The following is a 19,335-nucleotide window of genomic DNA, read 5'->3' on the forward strand; positions in this document are numbered from 1 at the left end:
ACACTGCGGCACCGCCGAGGGGGGCGCCGGGACGAGGCGCTCAACAGGCGCTGCCACCCCGCCGGGACGGGAGCCTGTACATGGCAGGAGCCGCGCTCCCCTCCAGCCCCGTGCCAGGCGGAGGCGGCCGGAAAGGGGCTTGGCAGCGGCTTGGCAGGGCTCGCCCTCTCGGGACCCACCCTGCCCGCTGAGCCGGGGCTGGCAGCCCGGCCGGCAGCGCCGCCGCTTCCTTTGTGTGCGTGAGGGGAGCTGCGGCGGGCGGCGGCAGCGGGTCTCCCCGGCGGGCTGTCAGCGCTGCCCGCGAGGAGGCGGGGAAGGGACGGAAGGGAAGGGAGGACGCGAGGGAAGGCGCTGGCAGGGCGGCTCTCCCTGCCCCGTCACAAGGTGAGCCCCGCTCGCCAGGCGCACAGAGGCAGTGGGAGAGCCGCGGGGCCCTTTCCCTGACCTGCCGAGCGGCTTCACCAAGCCCCAGAGAGCGGCCGGTAGCTCCTCGGCGGGGCGCTGCCGCCACCCGCTCCCCAGCGGCGCGGGGAGCCCAGCGCGGGCTGCAGCGGCGGCTCGGCGCGGCGCAGCTCCGGCACTTTGCGATGGGCTGGCGGCAGCGGCGGCCGGACAGCAGCGGCGGCCGACGCGGGGCTCGCAGCTAAGGGGCGAGGAGGAGGGACCATGGCAGCATCCAGTAACTCCAGTCTGTCCGGCTCGTCGGTTTCCTCCGGTAAGTTTCTCCGGAGGACGCCGCGTTTCTCCCCTCCCTCCATTTTAGCAGGGAGCTACCTGTCTGCAGAGCTCCTCGCCGTCCCGCCCGCCCCTGCCCGGGGCCGGGACAGCCGGGAAGGGAGAGGCGACGTGGGGCCCGGCTCGCCTCCCCGCCGTGCCTTTGTGTGGGGCGGGAGCTAGGGGCCCCCCCTGGCCGAGAAAGCAGCATCCCTCCCGGCTCGGAAAGGGGCGCGCCCGCGGCTCTGCGGCCAGCACGTTACTGGGAGCACCCGCCTCGAGGGTTGGGTGGCCGAGGGTATTAAGAGACCACCTCGCCCGGCTGACGGATGTCCTCTGCCGTGGTCCCTACGGAGCAGAACCGGCTCCGCATCGCTCTTCGGCGCGGGTTCCTGCGCGGGCCACTAGGTTGCCCCGCCGGTCAGGGGCTACCCGACGTGCCCCTTGGTGGGCATCGTGGCACACGGGGGGTTCTGATACTGGGATGCCGTATTACTGCAATACTGGGCGCGATGAAATTCCCGGTCCGGGTACATAAATGTTTCAGGTGAAAATCCGCCCCACGATTTCGCCGCGGGGGCCGTGAGCAGGTTGAGAATCTTGTGCCACCTCTGGGTTTTGGGGTGCTGTGATGGGAGGTAGTGTGGGGCCTCTTGCTGCCCCTCCGGCTCCGCTGCGGACCTGCAGGAAGACAGAAAAGTTACGGTGCATTTCTAGGCAAGGCAGCCTGAAATTGAAAGCAGTGGTAGAACAGTACCACCGCCTGCTGCTTAGCTCACGAGCAGTTATTTTGATATTTAAATTAGGAGAAATTGGCAGAGAGGAATACTATCCTGGCATTTTAGTGGGCTGACGGCGTAAATAGAAGGATGAACAACTTTGGGGTTCAAGAGACTTGTGACTCAGTGTTTTATTTGAGGTGCCAGATTGAGAATTTGTAAGAGTGCTTCTTAAACATAGCAATATGTGCTGTGAAAAGCAGGCAAGCTCCTTTGACTATCGATACAACTGCAGAAAAATAGAAATACATTTAAAAGGCAATCAGCAACTATGTCGTTTTGGGTTTTATTTAAAGATGGTCTATGTGACTTACATAACTTACTCTATTCTGTGTCACTGTTCCAGCGTGCGGCACTTGCAGCCAGATCCAAACAAATAACTGGGTCCTAAAAGTAAATATTTATTCAAATTCTTTTAATAAAAAATACAAACATTGCAAGCCCTGATTGCTTTAACTAGAACACACTTGAAAGAAGTAGGCATGAGAAATTCTGCCTTGTGTTCACGTTCACAATGCAAGAGTTGCAAGACCAGAATGAAAACAAGGAAGATACAACCCAGCTCAATATTTTGTTAGTTAAGGTACTCATTAACGCAATGGGATTTTCACTTTATGGATCATTTGTGTATTTTTACATCTAAGTTATATGATGAAACCAGAAACAACCCTAAAAGCCTAGGCAGGATCCTGGGTCTCTCTTCCTTGGTGCTCTACCCATTAAGCTGCAGAAGCATGTTGCTCCATGCGTAACTTCCTTGCTCCATGGATCTCAAGATCTTTCTTGCATAGTGTTACAGCGTCTGGAGAAGTGATGCTGAGTCCACACCACTGAATCCCCTCTGGCTTTACTGAATCTAGGTTCCGGGATCTGCCTCCAGAACTGACAGATGTATCTCCTTTGCAGTCTTGGTTCGAATGCCTGAACTGCAGTGAAGGGTGGGAGCTCAGGCACATCCTTGGTACTAACAGTGGATATTGGCTAACTCCAGATGGCCTCCTGCTCAGCCCGTGAATCTAGCACCAAACTTAACATCTAGCCAAGGAACTGAGCTCTGGGTTTTAGATGTAGATACTTAAAAGTCAGGGGTTTGGACACTTGACAGTACCCTGCATTGTGTGAAGCCCTTAGCTACAGGCTGCAGCACTTCATGGTTTATCTTTTGTTGTGCATTTTTGCGAGGATGAGCACAGCTGAGCCTTGGCCCAAGCTTGGGGCTCTTCGATGCCACAGTAATACAACTAATAAATGTTGTCAAGTGCTTCATAAAATAACTGAGTGCCCTTGGCACTTATAACCTTGGAGTGGGTTTTATTTTTGTTCCAGTGCATTCAGTCTGTTTTCCTTCTATGCACATCCTAATCAAAAGTTAAATTTGCTGCAGCATGATGAAGTTTCCGATGTTAGCAGACACACCATATCTGACTATGTCCAGATGTATTTTGTCTGTCTGTGGTTTCAGTTCTCAGAACTCGGCAAGTCTTGCAGCATATTGTTTACATAATCTAACCAAACAGTCTTGCTGTTAAATTTAATTTGGTAGAGTTTATATGTATGTTTAACTTACCAATATGATGACTTCTAAATAGTCTAAGTATTTCTATTCCACAGAAGAGGGAATGTTATAGTACCACAATACGTTTTACTGATGGAAAAGGGAGTGAAGTTTGTGGTTGATAGCAGACTACCTATGCTGTAGAACTCAGCTCTATCAATGACTTGATGCTTGGCCTTGATCAAGCTGTGTAATGTATTGCCAGATCTTTTTCCCATCTTTAAAAGCAGTTTAGCATTTGTCCATGCACAGGACAAAATTGGGTTCACTTCCTGTGCGTGAGCACAAGTTGGACTGATGAGCAGATTCTGGCCCATCTGAACACAGTGTAGTGCAGAGCATCTCTAAGTTCCTTCTGTCCACATCAAGAGTTTGGTTAGCCTCTATTGCCTGTATGGAAAGGCAAGGGTTCACTACAAGCTATCTTACAAGGAGTAAGGTTTGTTGACTGAATGATAGTAGTGGAAATTAGAGTTTGAGTGGCAGATGGAAATTTTTATTCACTTTTTTAAAGGGATGATTTCTCTATCTCTTACCCACCTTTCTTAAAATACTGATAGTTCTCCTACCTTAGACAGTGTCCATCTCTACTCTTCTTTACAGCTGAGTACAGATGTGTTGTAGGAACAATGTAGTCACGTTAGACCCAGGAGGGGTGTAAGTCAGCTCATGAATGCTGACTGCTGAAGCCTGAGAATGTGTTACTGCAAACAACCATTTGCAATGTAATGTTCTGATTCAATTCTTGCCAACTCATGTCAATGAGTAAAAAAAGATAAACAGTTCAAATATATTTAATGTGAGGAAGCTGCGCAGGAATTTTTTGGTGTAGATGTTCTGCTTGCCCACTTAAGTTTCTGTAAATGTGCAAGTGGAATTTATAGTCTTCACTTGAACTTGTGTCTATACCAGAATTTGGTTCTGTTCTGAAGCAGTCGTTTATAAGCACTACCTACAGAGTGACAAGGCACTGTGGTTAGCTGTAGCTGTTGCACAGCTAACGTACATGGAGAGCTATGACTTCAGCTATCAACTAATGGTAAAGCAAGTATTCGTACTTAGGCATTTGTTGCTCCTTTGCCTATCTGTCCTTCAGAGCTTGTGTCTGTGGTCTGGATACTCATTTCAACAGCCACTGTGAGGCTGCTAATTATAGCTTCAATAATATTAGGTGCTTGTCAAGGGCTCCATCTAACAGGAGCCTATAAAGGATTTTTTTCAGTAAGCTAGCATTCACTGGTAACAAAATCTACAGGAGAGCCATGGGTATTTGTATTGTATTTCTTCATGTATAGCTCTCTGCTTTTGGTGATAAAACTTAAGCTACTCTGACTACCAATGGTCGCGTTTGAAGATGGCTGGGGGAGAAAGGTACACTATGCTGATGGAAGAAAGTGGTCATGATAAGCAGTTAAATTAAGTATGCTTCTTTGGACCTTGGGTAAATCTGCATAGCATATGAAATGCTGAAATTATAATTACTTCCATTGGGAATTCCACTTCACTTTCCTGTAATCTCTTCTATAGCACATGCCCAGGTGATCTATTAGTTGCATTTCTTGCAAGCACCTAAATTTTGTTCTTCTCCCTAGATGATTCTGCCACATGCAGCATCTTTTCTTTCTCTTCAATCCTCTGAAGAGGACTGTACATGTTTCTAAGTTTTCCTTCATGCTGCTTCCTCCTTATAATAGACATATTCCCTTGCTGCTCCCTATCTTAGTACTGACCCTTATTCTCACTCGTTTTGATCTTTCTTTTTTTAAACTTTTTGCTGTTGTTGTTGAAACTTTTCAGTTTTTTCCTGGCAAACAATTCACCTCCCCTGATTCGTCACTAGCTGCCTCCAGTTTCCTCCACCCAGTAGCCAAATACTGATTGTACACGACTGATGAACTTGAGGCTCTGCTTTCTGGAATGTAAATACAGGCTTGAGTGAAAAGACCTTTGTGGCTGTCCCTGCTCTGCTTCTCTAAGGAGCTTTTTATGGAGCAGATGATGCTAAGTAAGGTCATAAAGCATGTTTTCCGTGGGAAAATGGAGGGATCAGGCCCAGTCAGCATGGGTTCATGAAGGGCAGGTCCTGCTTGACCAACCTGATCTCCTTCTACTGTAAGGTGACCTGCCTGGTTGATGAAGGAAAGGCTGTGGACGTTGTCTATTTGGATTTAAGTAAAGCATTTGACACTGTCTCCCACAGTGTTCTCCTGGAGAAACTGGCTGTTCATGGCCTGGATAGGTGGATTCTTTGCTGGATTGGAAACTGGCTGGATGGCTGAACCCAAAGAGTGGTGGTAAATGGTATCACATCTAGTTGGCAACTGGTCGCTACTGGTGTCCCTCAGGGCTTAGTGTTAGAGCCAGTGTTGTTTAGTATCTTCACTGATGATCTGGATGAGGGGATTGAGTGCACCCCCAGTAAATTTGTGGATGATGCCAAGTTGGCTGGGAGTGTTGTTCTACTGAAGGATGGGGAGTCTCTGCAGGGGGATCTGGACAGGCTGGATCAATGGGCTGTGGCCAGTGGTATGAGGTTCAACAAGGCAAAGTGCTGGGTCCTGCACTTGGACCACAATAACCCCATGCAATGCTCCAGGCTTAGGGAAGAGTGGCTGAAAAGGTTCTTGGTGGAAAAGGATCTGGGGATGCTGACTGACAGCTGCTGAATACAAACCAGCTTGTGCCCAGGCAGCCGAGAAGGCTAAGAGCATCCTGGCCTATATCAGCAATAGTGTGGCCAGCAGGGCCAGGGCAATGATCATCCCCCCTGTACCCAGCACTGGTGAGGTCACGCCTCGAATACTGTGTTCAGTTCTGGGCCCCTCACTACAAGAAAGACATTGAGGTGCTGGAGCAGGTCCAGAGAAGGGCAATGGATCTGGTGAAGGGTCTGGAGAACAAGTATGATGAGGAAGGACTGAGGGAACTGGGGTTGTTTAAGCTGGAGAAGAGAAGGCTCATTATATGCTATAACTACCTGAAAGGAGGTTGTCGTGAGATGTGGGTCAGTCTCTTCTAAGTAACAAGTGATGAGACAAGAGGTGATGGCTTCAAGCTGCACAAGGGGAGGTTTAGACTGGACATTAGGAAAAATTTATTCATGGAGAGGGTGATCAGGCGTTGGAACAGGCTGCCCAGGGAAGTGGTGGAATCACCATCCCTGGAAGTGTTCAAAAACTGTATAGATGCAGCCCTCAGTGACTTGGTTTAGTGATGGTCTTGGCAGTCCTGGGGTAATGGTTGGACTTGATGATCTTAAACATATTTTCCAACCTAGTTTATTCTGTGATTCTGTGAAAAAAACCCAGCATGCTTCCCAGCTGGACTCCACACAGCAGTATTCCTAGGCATCGGACGTAGAATCATAGAATAGTTAGGGTTGGAAAGGACCTTAAGATCATCTAGTTCCAACCCCCCTGCCATGGGAAGGGACACCTCACACTAAACCGTGCCACCGAAGGCCTCATCCAACCTGGCCTTGAACACCACCAAGGATGGAGCATTCACAACTTCCCTGGGCAACCCATTCCAGTGCCTCACCACCCTCACAGTAAAGAATTTCTTCCTTATATCCAATCTAAACTTCCCCTGTTTAAGTTTTAACCCATTACCCCTTGTCCTGTCACTACAGTCCCTAACGAAGAGTCCCTCCTCAGCATCCCTGTAGGCCCCCTTCAGATACTGGAAGGCTGCTATGAGGTCTCCACACAGCCTTCTCTTCTCCAGGCTGAACAGCCCCCACTTTCTCAGCCTGTCTTCATACGGGAGGTGCTCCAGTCCCCTGATCATCCTCGTGGCCCTCCTCTGGACTTGTTCCAACAGTTCCATGTCCTTTTTATGTTGAGGACACCAGAACTGTACACAATACTCCAAGTGAGGTCTCACGAGAGCAGAGTAGAGGGGCAGGATCACCTCCTTCGACCTGCTGGTCACGCTCCTTACATCTCTGTCTCTGCGCAGTTGTGCCATCTAAAGCCGATACGAAGTGGCTGTGAGAGTGATAACGCTAGAACAGTTTGGATAAAGACCCAAGGCAAACATGTAAATGTACGTGCCAGTACCCTTTATCTTGTGTGCTCTACAAGCTCCAGAGATAAATTTGCAGGTTTTAGGCTGAAAGGATAGCTCTGTATTTTTCTGCTTTCCATCTGAACTGGTGTTTCTGCATGTGCTGTGTGCATTTCAAGTAATACCTGTTATTAGACCAGATGATAGATTTGAAATGCATAGGCAATTTCGGCTACAGGCCTGGAGGAGGATTTGTGTGTCTTGTCAGGGTATTTTTACTTTTCAGCTGTGTCTGCTACTCTAATAAAAGATACTGCTTCTCCCCACATTCTCCTGCTTTTGTAAACTCGGGATACCTGAGTAGTGGTACTCTATAGCAGTGTAGAAGACTCCTCTAAATTAATTTAAATAAATTACCAGTTATTGACGATTATTTCTTTTTTAGTTGAAAATCAAAACCTGTTTTTCTGTTCTGAAGCTCAGGGGAAAAGGCCTTTAAGTATCATTGAAGCAGTGATCCTCATTTAAATAAGAATGAACATTTATGGCTAAAAAACTAATTCCTGTAATAAATTGAAAGGCAACAAAATGTTGGGGGTTTTTTTAATTAAATGAACAAAGACATCTTGTTTATGTTGTTTAAAGGCAGTATAATTCTCATCTACATGTTTTCACACACACTCTGTATTTCAAGAAGGATAAAAAAATGCTTACTGAGGGAAGAAGAAAAATCTTTGATGGTTACAGTAACTTAACAAGGTCAAAATAAAATATTAAAGGCTCATGACTCTCTAGGGGTCATGAAGGTGCTATGATGTGAAATAGGCAGATGTATTGTAAAAATGAAAGTCAACATAGGCTGATTTTAATTAAGATGCAAGCAAGTGAAAAGAAATGAAATTACTATTGTACACAGATTCAGAGAGATTCTAATTGGGGAAAAAGATTAGTAAATGAAAATAGATGTTTATTCTCAATGATTTAATAGAAATAGTGGTATGGAAATGGCACATGAAAGCTCTTTAAATAATGCTGCCATTATGCTGATAAGGTGCTACTTTTGATTTTTTTAAAAGAGCAATAGGAGTTCTTTTTATTTCTGTTCCTCATGCCAAGCTTCTGTTCTTGGTCTAAATTAAAGCTGAAGTCTTTTGTACTTAGTGATTATAAAGAATTCACCATTTTTATTAAAAATAATAAAAATTCAAAAGGCAAAAAGGCCAAAGTGCCTCATTCTGATGTAGTGATTGGTTCAACAGTTAGCTACTAAATATGTAGGCTGTGATTACTGAGAATAAAACAGCCTGGAAACTGATACAATGCAAGTCTGCTTCACTATTTAGCTTATATTGGTACTCTGTAAAGCAAGCGTCTTCTTATTCTTGCAGATCAGCTTGTCTCAAAGACATATGCGGAGGATCAGACAAACAGTCTTTCATGCTGTCATGATGATGACCTTTCTGGATACCAGTTCAACTGACAAGTTCTTGCCTTCTGTCTGATGGCTCTAAGGAGGCTTAGATATGCCAAATGCTGGGCATTTGTAGGCAGAAATAATTTAGTTGAGTATTGTGCACAGGCCTCTTGTATGCCTAGGCTCATACTGTTTTACATCTTTTAGATGATAATAATTTGGCTATTGTGGTACATAGGTAAGTCTTAAACCTGGTGTTTTAGGCAAAGTATTTTGTGTTGCATTTTTTTTTAAGTTGCTTTGTTTATGTGCATAACTTTGGCTAAAGAGCAACAGTGGGTGGATTTGCCTCACTTGCAACATTGAGTGCTGGCAAGAAGGTGTTCCCATGCTGGGGAGCCAGTCTGTTGTCACTTGCTCTTCTTTTCTACAAAAAGAAGAGACACTTAGGAGACTAAATATTTGGAGAACTGTGTGTTAAAGAATGGCACATTAATATTGCATGAAAAAGCTTTTGTTATAAGGGAATGCAGCAGGATTTCTACAAAAAGCCATAAATCCTTAGTTCTGTATATATCACATTCTTTACAGGTGTAGTCACAGTTTGTCTAAGAATTATATACAGTAGCTAGTGTAAATGTGTAGTTTTAACTGCGATGAATAATGACCCATTCTTGCTGTCTCTTTCTGACCTTTGATTATGAGACTGTAAATTTGAATTTTACATTTGGAGGTGGTTATTACCAACTATGAATCATGCGCAATTCAGCAATAATAGTTTCACCACCCTGTTTTACTCAGCAATAATCCAAATCCCAGGGCTGGAGGGTGAATGTATCCTGGTAGAAGGAAACTGATGTTGCAATAGTGTCCTTGTAACATAAACGTGCTTTAAAGTTTGCTGAGGAATAAGTTGAAACTTGACAGCACAGGCGGATGTGTTTGGTAGGGTAAGGAGAGATTAAAGGGGTTTTTAAATTCAGAAGAATGTGCAAGTGTCGCACGCGTTGCTTCTGGTGTTATTGATCAATAATATTGATCAAGGTCATCACGAAAGAATTAGTTCAGTAAATAAGACATCTGTTCTGAGAATATCTTCATCAGGCAGTCCAATTCCCCCGAGACAAGGTGTCTCCAGTATGGTATTATTACTGACAGAGTAGAAAGTACTAGGTGGGCCCTTACTTATCATCAGTAAATCATGTGTCACCTGCTGCGACCTGTGTGTCATGTCACATTTCTCAGTTTCTTCTCACAGGCTTGTCATGTAGCTGTTCCTCTCCTTTCTCCTCACCTTCATGTTGGCAGTTGCCCTCGTTTCAGCTCTAAGAGTTATTTTTTTCCTCCTTCCTAGTAGCTGCTGCAGTGCTGTGTTTTGGCTTTAGTCTGAGAACAATGCTGGTAACACACCAATGTTTTAGTTGTTGCTTAGTAATGCTTACCCTGATCAAGGACTTTTCAGTCCCTCGTACTCTGCCAGTGAGGAGGGGCACAAGAAGCTGGGAGGAAGCAGAGACAGTACACCCAACCTAAACTAGCCAAAGGGGTATTCAATGCCACAGCATGTCATGCCCAGTATATAAACTGTGGGGAGTTACTCAGAAGGGATGGATCGCTGCTTGGGTTGGGCTGGGTATCAGTCGACAGGTGGTGAGCAATTGCGTTGTGCGTCACTTGTGTTTATTGGGTTTTTTTCTTTCCCCTTTTAGTTTTTTATTATCTCCCCTTGTTATTTCCCTTATTATTAGTAGTAGTAGTAGTAGTTTTATATTATATTTGAGTTGTTGGATTGTTCTTATCTCAACCCATGGTGTTTACATTCTTTCAGTTCTCCTTCACATCCTGTCCGGAGCAGGGGGAAAAGAGAGGTGGGTGTGAGCAAACAGCCTCGTGGTTCTGAGTTACCAGCTGGGCTTAAACCATGACAGCTGTTTTAAACATAGCTTGTAGCTTTTAGAAAACCCAACATGTTATGAAGTGAATCTGTGGTGTTACGCTTTTTATTTCATCAAAGAAGAAAATTGAATGTTAGAAGAGATGGGGACCTCAGTTTGTAAATGACGTTCAGTTGTTGAGCAGATGTTTAATTGCTAAAAATTTGTCTTATCTTGACAGATCAGTTGGTTAAATGCTTGGCTTCATGTTATGGCAAGGAAGAAAAATGGCAAGTACACATCATGTATGGGCATACTGGGCATAACCACTGCCAAAGGCAGGCAGAAGTTCTTGGGAGAAGGTGGTTCTTCTGCTCCAGCAACATGTAGTGTGCCAGAGGGCCTGTTCTGTGTTCATAAGCAGAAAAAGTCCAACAGCTTTTTCAGCATTAAGTTTGCCATGACCTGGAGTATCTGTTGTAGTATTTTTCTACTTCATGAAGCTGCACTGATTATGCCTTAATTCCCCAATAAATTACATCGAAGTGCCCAAAGGAAAGAGAGGATGAGGGTATCGTGAGAGACCCAGACAGATCCTTCATTTCCAGCTTTTCCAGGGCATCTGTATGGTTTCTGTTAAAGGCAGTAGTATTTTTATGTGTGGCTGAACTCTACCTTTGTGTGCATGTAGCACTGTACTATTTCTGCATATTATACAGTGCTGTGGTCCCACAGACAGTGGCAGCCCTTATATCTCCCATTTCAAAGCGGTTCTATTGTGTATGAGCATGTGTGGCTTAAGTGAACCATACCCTATCCTAGCCAGGAGTTTGGGGTTAGTTACTTCCTAGGACATAGACATACAGAAACTGTGGATCTTGTTGGCATGGAAAATAAGGGATTCTAGTGGCTGATGCAGGCTGTTAGCACGTTTAGATAATTTTACAGGAGGAAGATCCATCCACTGCTGTTAAAACACAATGATATCACCTCTCCCTGAAGTCCCTGAGCCATATGTAGGCTGGGAAGCTGGTGAAATATATATGCTATATGCTTGCTGTATCCTTTTACACTTAAGGCATCCACTGATAGTCACTGTGTGAGAAAATCTACCAATTTGATCTGTCTTTGCTGTACTTACCGGTACAGCTGGCAGAGTTACTGCTGAGGCAACACACTGTGGTGTATAGGTCCTGCTTTCTATAGCCAAGAGCTCCTAAAAGAGAGGAAAAATTTGGGGTTGGTTTGAAATATGGGATGTTGACCTTCTGTGTTGCAGGTTAAAAAAGAAAACAACACCTATGTTGCAAGGAGACCTGATAGGAAAATCTTACTAATAGTGTGCTGTATAGAGCAATGTATAGATTTGTCTCAAATCCTCATTCTTCCTTTGACTGAAAAAACTTCTTCTCTTTTGCTCTATGGACATCTGACCCAGCTTGATTTATTATCTGGCTACAGCTGGATCACAGTTCATTTTTTTTATTCCAATATTAAGGTTAGCCATTAATGAACTTTTAAGACATAGATCACAGTTTTTCATATAAGGTTCCTCAAAGTTCCAAGATTTAGGGCTTTACAAAAAGCTGAATGTTGCCATCAAACTTGTGTAATGCACAGAAGTGTCATAAACCTGATTTAATTATTTGCAAAAGATTTTGTTTTTTTAAATGCAGCACCCTTTATGAGTGCAAGGTATTAAGGCCTGACCCTTCAAGCTGATTGGTACCTTCTGTTCCCACTGTATTGAGGTAGTAAATCCGCAGCTTGCAGGACTGAGCAGTTGCTTGTCTGAGTGTTTTTATGCAGTTTCCATTAAAGCAACATCTGCTGTTAGGATGGGGCAAATTATGATAGGCTACATAGTAAACCTCTCCTCCTCCAAGTACTGGTATATAACGTATTTAATATTCACTGTATTTACAACATTCATATATATACATATGAGAATATATATAAAAAAAGAATTTCAAATCATTGGTGATAAATTTCCAAGGATTATTTACAAGTCTTAAATTATACCTAATTTGTATAAATGCCTGCTTCTGGAGAGAGCATACTTTTCATAACTCCTGATCTCCTGCCAGGCAAAGCACGATGATGGACAGCTTTTAGCATCATGCTGTGATAGCTTTATTTGTTTTATTTTGCAATCTGAATCATGTAGTTAGATGGCTTTATGTTGATGAACTTATTTACTGAAAGAATATTGAACCCTTTGATATCTTAACAAAAATGGAAAGACAAATTTCAGTTCTAAGCTTTCTCATGCTCATTTGTGTCTAACATATTGGTGTATGTTGGAAATTTTGCTTAAGTTTAGAGAATAATGGTAAATAATGACTTAAATAGAACTGGCTGTCATGGATGAAACTTAAGTGCTCCTGAGTGAATGCTTGAGGCTGGGAGACAATGTAAGCTATGGAAATAGTGATTGACAGGCGTGCTTTTTCTCCTCTTCCATTATGACACTAAAAACAGCATTAAATAGGTAAATCATCAAGAAATAAAACAGATGAACTGGAGGATGGAAGTAAGTAGATGTCAGATTGGTGAGAATTTACAAAATTATGTAGACAAGAAAAAGAGATGTTTTTATTCAGGTTATATAATGGGAAGAATACAGGATCCTGAACTCTATTTACAAAGTAGGTTGCAGTATCAGACTGTTATTTAATAGAGGGAGAATTTGATAGAGTTTTTAATGCTGAACCTCTGGTCATTTTGGTAGTAGATGAACATGTCTAAGCATATGTGAGAAAAAAGCCTAAGGTCTGATACAAAATGTTGAATGCTGGGCTTATCTGGTGTTTCTGAGTGAGTGCACAAGCAGGGGAGCTCTAAGGCATACCTGAAAGCATCAGTCACTGTCCATGAAAAATTAGGTAATAACTGTATTTGCTCCTATTGAACCAACAGTTGGCTGTCAAAGTGAAGAAGTATCCTTATGCTGCAGTGGCATTTTAGGGACACACATGATACAGTGTGATTTCTAGGATAGGAGGTTTTGGGGTTTTATGGAACTCTGAGAGCTGCGTTTCCATCGACACAGTGCCTGAAGTGACCACTGTGGTGCCTTTCCGTATTACTCAACTCAAGCCTGAGTGATTTCTCCTGCAATTTGAAAGAGTATCATGAATGTAACACAAAGAGCTTCTCTGGGCATGCTTTTGGGCAGCATTGCTGGGTAGTGTGCTATTGTGCATTGGTAAACAGGTGTTTTATTTCCTTTCAGAAGTGATGGATTAGTTCATTCAATAAGCTCCAAGAAACAAAACCCAAGAAATTTCCTCTGAAATCCATTAAATTGCCTTATACCATTGATTTTAAAAATAAACCTGGAAAAATTAAGTGCAAAACCAAAGAGTTAAGTGTATTGTTTTTAATGATTAGTGTAACAGTAAATCTTTAAGAAATCAACATATACTTTGTGGTTTAATCTTGAAATACAAAATTTGGCAGATGTTCCAGGTTATATGTGGGCTTTTTGCTCATAAAAATTAAAAAAAAAAACAAACCAAAGTCTAAGGAGATATAATGGAAAAAAAAAATGTTCAGACATGAGAATAATACGGAATAGTTAATATGGAACAGCTATTCCTGAACACTGTTCAGTTAAGTTATAGTAATATATATCACTGACTTGAAAGGTGTAGAAATATAGCATTAATTCTACTCATTTGTCAAGTGATGCTAAGCTCCCCTCTTCTTTTTTTCTTTTCTGCTTAATGTATTCTTTAAAGCTCATTTCTCCTTTTTTTCAGAGACATAATGCATTCTTGACATCAGAAACTGTTGTGTCTCAACCCTTCATGCCCCACATTGGGTGCCAGAAAGGACTGTCATGGTTTAACCCCAGCCAGTAGCTAAGTACCACACAGTCTCTCACTCACTTTGTGTCCCCTCCCCAGGTGGGATGGGGAGAGGTTTGGAAGAAGATAAAAGCCAAGGGTTGAGATAAAAACAGTTTAATAATTAAAATTAAGTAAAACATAATAATAGAAATAATAACAATAGCAATAATAATAATTATAAAAACAGGAAAGAACAGAGAAGGAGGAATAAAATTCAGGAAACACAAGCGACACACAATACAATTGCTCACTGCTCACTGACTGATACCCAGCCTGACCCAGGCAGTGACTGCTCCCTTCTGGGTGACTCCCTGCAGTTTGTACACTAATCATGACGTGCTGTGGTATGGAATACCCCTTTGGCTAGTCTGGATCAGGTGTTCTGTCTCTGCTTCCTCCCAGCTTCTTGTGCCCCTCCTCACTGGCAGGGCATGAGACTGAAGAAGTTCTTGATTTGGAGTAAGCACTACTGAGCAACACTACTTCACAACAACTACTTCACAACTGGTGTGTTATCAACATTATTCTCACACTAAATCCAGAACACGGCACTGTGCCAGCTACTAGGAAGAAAATTAACTGTATCCCAGCTAAAACCAGGACAGGAACTTAAACCTGAACCCACCATTTTCAAGGTTTTTTCCTTCTTGTATTTAGTTTGTGTTGTTTAGGAGGAGCTGATCCCATGATGGTTAAACTGTAAAAGGGTAAACCAACATGAAGACAAAGATGATTCATTTCTAAACTTTGCTAAACAGAACAGGTTGTTATTAGTTAGAAGCATTCATCTCATGCATGTAAGAGGTGCAGTCAGGTCTGGAGGTCTACTTTGCTGGATGTTGTTGAACAGGATATTATAATTACTGTTGTTCATTTCTGCTGACATACATTTATAGAGAGATTGCGTGGAAAGGCCACAAGGAGGTTGGTAACTGTATTAATACAGAATAATTGGCAGCTTGGGCCCCAAAAATCTCATAACTTGAAGAATGCCAGAGCATGAGTGAGTATAAAATACAGTCAAAACGGTGAAGAATTGGCACACTGCTATTAATTGCATGTATCAAAACGTGTATTTTAAAGAAAATAACAGGAACAAGAATGTTTAGGAAAACAGCAGGAATTTGCCCCCCACTCCCTAAGAACTATGTCTCCTTTAATTCTGTTAACTTAGAGAGAAGAGACACATTGTCTTCAAAGAATTGCTGCAGAGGGCTTTGACTCATGAAAGCCTTTTCTGTCTTGTATTTGTTTCAGACCTTTTGATCTCTTTTGGTTTGATGAGTGTGTGTCATCACTTGGTATTGCAGTCGCTTCCTCTTGCTCAGATATGACAGTAATAAATACATTCACTGAAAAGTGCAATTTAAAATGTACATTATTCACAGTTACTGGCAAGTACTGCAGCCTAAATGGTGCAAATGAGGGGGAGTCTGCTTCAGGTGGATTTTTTTTTTTAAACTAATTGATCTGTCTTATCAATATGCATAATAAGCTTATCAAAACAGACTTTTCAAAAATTAAGGAAGAAAAAACTCAATATAGAATGATTGTGAGTGTAATTGAGGAGTGTAATTTACTTTCACTTTACAGGAAAAGGCTTTCAGCTTCACCTCTTAAGCAGCTTTGGAAAACTACACATTGACCCCAGGCAGTAATGTATTGATTGAAAGCATCCAGAGTGCCTAGAAAATATAAGTGTACACAATTTCATCTGAAAGGCATGTGTTTTATAGAAAGAAACTCCATCACTCTCTAGGGTTTGAAAGAAGTATGCTAACTTCAAAAGTATGGGATATACTGTAATATATAATAAACAGCTTAATAATAGCATGATTTAAAAAAAATAATTCTCTAAATACTTAACTAATCTTCACAGCATCTGTTTAATAAATGGGAAGAAATTAGGCAGAAAAATGGAACAACTCAGCTTCTACCAGGGACTAAAATTAAAATCAACATGGAGCAAAAGGAAAAGATTTTTCCAGAAGCATTCTCAGTTCATTGGGGAATGAACTGAGGTGCCCCCTGGACCTCATTGGGAACTTTGCCCCACGTAAGAGACATACTTAGGATTTTTTTCCCCCTTAGTATTGTTTACCTTATTTTTGTTTTATATAATACTATGTCACAAAGTTGTCTTATAAATTTTTGGTTATTTTTGTAAAATCAGTTTAGGTCATGCTTTGTCTCAGTAAAATTTAGATTTCTTTTTGTTTTTTCCCTCCTTTCTCATATATATACTCTCTTCCTCCAAATGTAAAGCTTTGCTACACTTAGGCTTGTGATTAGGTGGACTTAACAATTAAACCACTTAAGTAACGACAAGTAATGTCAATGATATGAACAGTCTTATCCTGGATTTGCGTTCTGACAGCTTCTTAGTCTTACACTGACTTTCCCCATCCTTGATGATCAGACTGTTCCCTAGTAAACATTTCAGAACAGATTTATTCACTGCTATGTACTTGAAGAAGTTGGTGCTGTTCATTTCTGGGATTTCAAATGAGCACCATTTGGAATAGCAGCTGCTGAGGTAACAATTTGGACGTGTCCCCTGCCACCCTTGAAAGGAGAAGCATCGTGGGCACACAAAACCTTTCCAAAGTATCAGCGACATGCAAGCCTGAAAGCATTTGCATATTTTATTTTAACAGATTTTTTCCCACCATGAATATGTTTTTGTTGCTTGAAGATACTGAGTCTGACTGTGTGATGTCAAGCAGGAATGACTGGGGGATTTTTTGCCTATCTAAGCCTCCTGTAAGTGCATGAGCAAGGGCATTTTCTTTCTGATTACCTGCCAGGTTATGACAAACTTAAAGAAATACAATATTATGGGTTAGACTCGGTCGTCAGCTCGGTTTACTGTAGCCTGTGATTTATCGGAGCCTGCAGTCCATGTAATGGGAGATGCCAGCTCTCATTTGAGGAAGCTTTACGAAAGAATGAGAAACTCACCTTCAGGCCTGGACCAGCTTTCTGAAATACTGAGAGAGTTGCATAGTGAGGCTATTACTTGAAGCCAAACCAGATTTTAGGCTAGTCTGTCTTCATCTCGCTCCCACTGCTCCTCCAAAACAGCCAAAACTCCACCCTTCTGCCTAGTAAACACGCCGGTATTTATACTTTGTAATCCTAAGGAATCAAACCTTGGGGAAATTTAGCTGGGTCCCACCATCAGAGAATCTGGCTTTAAGTTTACTATGAGAACTTAAATTCTAGAGCTAGTTGACCTATCAGAGCAGTGTAAAGTTCTCATTAGTGCAAAGAGGAATCAAAACAAATGGGCTACTAAATGTCCAAATCTGTAGTATTTGCTGTTGGGCTTATATTGTCAGGGATAATTTTTCTTTGGACAGGCCTAGTAAGAGGAAAATAGAAATCAGCCTTACAATGGTACAAGTAGGAGGAGGCTACATCTTACCCTCAGCATCACTTTCTTATAACATCTTGCTCATTCTGGTCCTTGCTTTCCCTGCCTTTGGAAACAGTAGAATAAATATAGCAGAAGGTAGGTGAGCTGAAAAGTATGAAGGGGAGCAAACAATATTCCTTTAAGGTGACTGTGGGCATTACATTTTCCTTGTTCTTGGTCACTTTGCAAGATACTTGAATGTGCTGGGCAGCTGGCTAAAGCATGCTTCCAGAACAGTGGCCTGAGCATGGTTGTGTAGGAAGAGCTGTACAGAGTTGGTCACAAGCTTAGCTATAGCCCCCTGTCTTCCTCCCACCTGCAACCAACATCAAGTCTGCTGAGAAGAGAGTGTAAGAATAGGACATATGTGTGGACAAATGCAGAATATTCTGTTGGCATCCAGAAATCTGTGGCTTGGGAACTTCCTGAAATGAAGAGCTGGACTCTGAGTTTAACAGATTCTTCTATTTAATTTCATGAATTTGGCGAGTTGTTCTGTGGTTCCTGTGTAAACTCGACCATCCTGTTTCAAACAGCTCCAGAGTTTGAATGTGTTATGCAAAAAAATACCTTTTTCACTTGCTTTTTAGTTTAATTTCATACACCCTACCTCTGTTATTGAAAGAAATAGAGAATATTAATTTTTTTATACGTGTGTGAAATCTTAAGTGGCATAGAGCCATCACAGTGTCAGTCAACTCTTCCAACCTGAAGAGTTGCAGAGATGCAGTTGCTTGACCGATGTTTGTATGGGATAGCCAACATATCTTTGGTCATCCACATTATCTTCTATTACTCTTTTCCAGTCCTCGTGTACTCTTATAAAAGCAGACCAGAAATGAAAGCAGTCATCAAGGGATCGATGCATCTTGTACTTATTGCACTGGAATTCAGGTGTTCTCATTTTGTTCTCTGTTCCTTAATTCTGCTTTTCTTCATGGTATTTTCAAGCTTTTATGAATCCTAATACAACATTATCATGTGTCTGCTGATATTGTTCTTTTTAATAGTTTCTACCATTTTGCCCAGTGCAGATGTCAGGCTATCTGAAATTTCTTGGCTTTCCTTTGGGGCCATTTATAAAGCTGGCATGATGTTAGCTATTTTGCAGTCCTCTGATACCGAGGCAGCTTTAAAAGAGTCAGTCATGCTGCTTTTTCATCTATGAGCTCCTTAAGAACACTTTTATAAGTATCATCTGATCTATACAAATTGTCGTTGCTCAGATGTTCATTCTGCAGCTTTGCCCACTGAAACCTCTGTTTGAAATGGATGATCCAAGCAGTCCCTCATAAAGAAATGTACTGATGTGGCAGCTTCTCCAGCCTCTAGGTTCTTTGTACGCAGAGCTCAAAATACTGGATTATTTTCTGCTGTAAGTGCTGCTTTTATCCCTTGATCATCTATAAGCCAGATTGGCAGGCTTTGCATCTGTACATGAAAAAAAGGGTTATTAATTCTTATGTCTTCTGCTAGTCGTTTCTCGGGCTGTCTTTTGGCTTGCCTTACTGTGGTTTGAGTTTGCTTTAGTTTCGGTTTTAGTTATTTATTTACTTAACCTGCAGTAGCTCATGAGTCTTTCTACTTCCTTCATTTAGACATGACTCCAGCTTTCAGAAGGATGTTGCCTTGCTTCTGATAACCTCTTGCACCCTGCTGTTCAGCTATGCTTCCTCTTCCACTTTCTTAAATCCTTTTTTGCTATGTGGCATGTATTTG

General features: G+C 42.3%; 1 protein-coding gene across 1 annotated transcript in view; it reads left to right on the forward strand.

Moving 5' to 3' along the window:
• The first annotated feature begins 286 nt into the window (after positions 1-286).
• The window catches only part of CHN2 (chimerin 2), a 168,158-nt gene continuing 149,109 nt past the window's right edge, over positions 287-19,335 (forward strand). The window contains exon 1 of the mRNA XM_080610893.1: positions 287-715. Coding sequence (XP_080467019.1) covers positions 667-715 — 49 coding nt within the window. The 5' untranslated portion in view covers positions 287-666. The remainder of the gene's footprint in view (positions 716-19,335) is intronic.

The sequence above is a fragment of the Psittacula echo genome (assembly GCF_963264785.1).
Source record: "Psittacula echo genome assembly, chromosome: 2".
Taxonomy (NCBI): Eukaryota; Metazoa; Chordata; class Aves; order Psittaciformes; family Psittacidae; genus Psittacula; species Psittacula echo.